Source organism: Sinocyclocheilus rhinocerous, unplaced genomic scaffold (genome assembly GCF_001515625.1).
Source record: "Sinocyclocheilus rhinocerous isolate Xijiao unplaced genomic scaffold, SAMN03320098_v1.1 scaffold2542, whole genome shotgun sequence".
NCBI lineage: Eukaryota > Metazoa > Chordata > Actinopteri > Cypriniformes > Cyprinidae > Sinocyclocheilus > Sinocyclocheilus rhinocerous.
The window spans coordinates 49,817-53,217 of NW_015633236.1; the positions used below are offsets into that span (position 1 = coordinate 49,817).

The 3,401-nt window shown below is 32.4% G+C and overlaps 1 protein-coding gene across 1 annotated transcript in view; it reads right to left on the reverse strand.

Annotated features, from left to right (window-relative positions):
• The window catches only part of kcnh5a (potassium voltage-gated channel, subfamily H (eag-related), member 5a), a 78,425-nt gene that overhangs the window by 16,452 nt on the left and 58,572 nt on the right, over positions 1-3,401 (reverse strand). Inside the window, exon 10 of the mRNA XM_016557433.1 lies at positions 1,511-1,763. Within this exon, the coding sequence (XP_016412919.1) occupies positions 1,511-1,763 (253 nt within the window). The remainder of the gene's footprint in view (positions 1-1,510; positions 1,764-3,401) is intronic.

Here is a 3,401-nt window from a genome sequence, read left to right on the forward strand (position 1 = left end):
ATCCTGTGTGAAAAACATATTTTAGGATCCACTGCATTAGTATTGTGCCCTTTATAGGTTTGTTATTTTTCTGCACTTATCCAAAGCTTGATATGTTTTGGAGCTACAGTGTGTGCCCTCAGGAAAAACCTGCAGAGCTCTGAAGTATTACTGTAGTACAAACTGGCTAATTGTGCAGCATTGGGCTTTCTTGAGTTTAATGAGAATGCGGGATGTTGTGCAGAAAATATTAACAGCAGTAGCAAAGTATATATTGAAATAAAACAGGGTTCTGTATTTGTTTAAGAATATTCAGGCTGCTTAAAAACTGAATATTTTGGATACTGTCACATGTTTCATGCCAGTGAATATTTCTTGAGTATTTTTGAAAGTACATTTTTGTACAGGCACATATCTTGAGGTCCAGAGGACTTGATGACTATATGTTCAAAAGCTGTTGAAAGCTATTGAACATTTTCAACATTATTGGCTAAGAAAAAAGATACAGTTTATTGAACACACAGTTGATTTCTTGTGACCACAATGAGGTATGTTGTCACAATATATGGGGTAAGTTGTCACAATGGCAACTTTGCCAGTCTTGCTATTAATTCAAACTAAGACTATTAGAAATCATTTTCATTGATTGACATAAAATTAAAATTAAAATAAAATAAAAATACAAACCGAAAAGCTTAGAAACTTAAAATTGTAAATGAACATTTGAAATATTTTCTTGGCAATTAATTAAAATTAGTTTAAGTACTAAAAATGACTAAAGCTGAAAAAAATTAAAGAAGAAGAAAAATTAAAAAAAAGAAATTAAAATTAAAATGCATATTACTAAAATTACTAAACTAAACTGAAATTAGAATTAGAATGAAAAATGAAAATATAATAACAAACTAATATTAATAATGCTATATTAGTGCATAGATAATACTAAAATAACACTGCTCATTAAGTGAAAAAGTGAAAGACAAATGACAACAAAAATCTAAAAGTTAAAATCAAACCATTGTTCTGGTCTCCAGGAATTTTTAGCCAAGATAGACTGAGACACAAGATCAAATTTTCTAGAGAGTCCTCGCATTCTCATGAAAAAAAAAAAGAATGAATAATTGAATGAATGAATAAATTATTATTATTATTATTAATAATAATAATAAAGGCAACATACAGAATGTGTGTGAATATAGTTCAAACTTCCTGTTAAAATCAAATTTCTAGTAGATCTAGCAGAGTCTAGTTAATTTAGTGTTAATGTATGGTAGTGTTTTTTTACTGTGTTCACTTGTTTACCCAATTTTAGTTTAGTAGACCGAATTAGCTGTTTAAACTAGGTGTTTCAAATCAACATACATTTCTGTATTTGGATTTTTAGCACAAAAAAAAGATTTTTTATATCACAAAATCTTATAGTAACTTGCTATAAAATAATATAGCCCTTGTGATGACTTCCCTATGTGACAACTAACCCCTGTGGTCTCGCTTGTATTTTTTTTAGTGTGGAAAGAAGGATTTAACTCACCTAAAATGGCAATAACCTCATCATCCTGAATGACCTCCAGCGATCCAGAAACCACAAAGCAAAGAGTGTCCACGCTCTCCCCTGCGTGGAAGATGAGATCTCCTGGAGCGCAGTGTGTGGTCTGGAACTCCACCGCCAAAGAGCGCAGACAGCCGTCACTGGCCAGCCGGAAGGCAGGGTGCTCGTTGAACACCTGGCTGTTGAGGTGCACACAGATGTCTGCACGCATGTCCTTAGGACAGATGGACAGAACCTAGCGAGTAAAGTAGGAAAGTCATGTCTTAATGACACATTCTCTTAACAGTATGTACATAGTTTAATGAAGCTCTTCTTGTCATAAAACCTGATTTGTTCTATTTTGGACCTGCAATTACATATTATAGATAAATATAATATAAAATTACACAGCTCCTTATGTCAATTAAAATTATATATACATATATATATATATATATATAACATGTAAAATCATACAGTGAATAAATAAATAAACAGACAGACACTGAATATTTATTCAAGCTTAAAATGTTTTAAATTTGTGAGAAAAAAGACAATGGAGCGATATGAGTGATATGTGATATTTTACTGCAGAACATCTCGATTAACCAATCAGAATCGAGTATTACTGAGAGTCACGTAATAATGTGGAGTACGTCAGTTATTAAAATGATAGGCTAGAGCACAGAATTGAGTTTATTTTGCCTTACTGCGCTTCATTACTTAGGCTAGAGAGAAAAAGAAGTCAAACAGAAACATGTTCAGTTGCTGGTGATATTTGGAAATGTCCATTTCTGAATATTTCACTTGTGTGCGGTCTACAGTGAGAGCTAAATTAACACTGAGTTGAAGAATCTGAGGTTCAAAAAATATTCAATAATGTTTATACTGTAATTCTATTAGCATACTATGATTAGCTGCCTTTGACACAAGCGTTTAACAATTAACTTTTATGTATAATAACAAAAGATGATTAGAACTGCTTCTGTCTGTTAATCATAGTTTTTTTTTAACTGTTTATTGATTCCAATAAGGACCCAAATACAGTCGCTCATTAATGAGCCTGTGTCTCATTTAGCTGAGGGCCTCAGTATTGATTAAAGAACAGGAATCAAGTCTCTTTGGCATCATGACAGCTAAATAAATTTGATTTAGGCAATAACAAAGTCCAGTTATATCAAATAGGGGTTTATGGAATTTATTAAGTATTATTAAATCATATTAATATCTGTACATTTGATGTAAATATACAAAAATAATTTATTTACCTGTTTAACTTAATATATAAATATGACACAAATTTCAGACGGCACTTAGAGGCTTTTGCATCTGAACTCTGACTGCATCTGACTTCATATATATCTGCATCTGCATCTGACTTCATATATATATATATTTTATTTTATTTTTTTTTGTTTTTTTGTTGTTTTTTTTTGCCACTATATCCAATCTTGAATTATGAGCCAGTTTTACTAACAGCTTGCTCCAGCACAAACCGTCTTTTGGTGTTAAAATAGCACTGTCAGGATTTACTAAAGACGCGCAGTGAAGAATTAGCGCTGAAAAGGCGTGGACACATTTATTCACTTATTGAAGTTAGTTACTGAATATGCATTTGTAGGAGTTTCCCTTTCAGACGCAAAATTTATGGGAGGAGAGTATTCAAATGAATAACGCAATGCGATTTACTAACATTTGCGCTCGTCAAATTACTGCCATTTGCGCCATTATTTAACACCCAAAAGAAGCATGTCTTAAACTATTTTGCGCTTGAAATGGCTGCAATTCTTGTTGCTGGAGGAGGCACCGCAGAGAACAGAGAGCGCGTGGTAGAAGGGAGAGGATTTTTTCCACACGTATTAATTTATTTGGAATGCCAGAAGAACATATTATC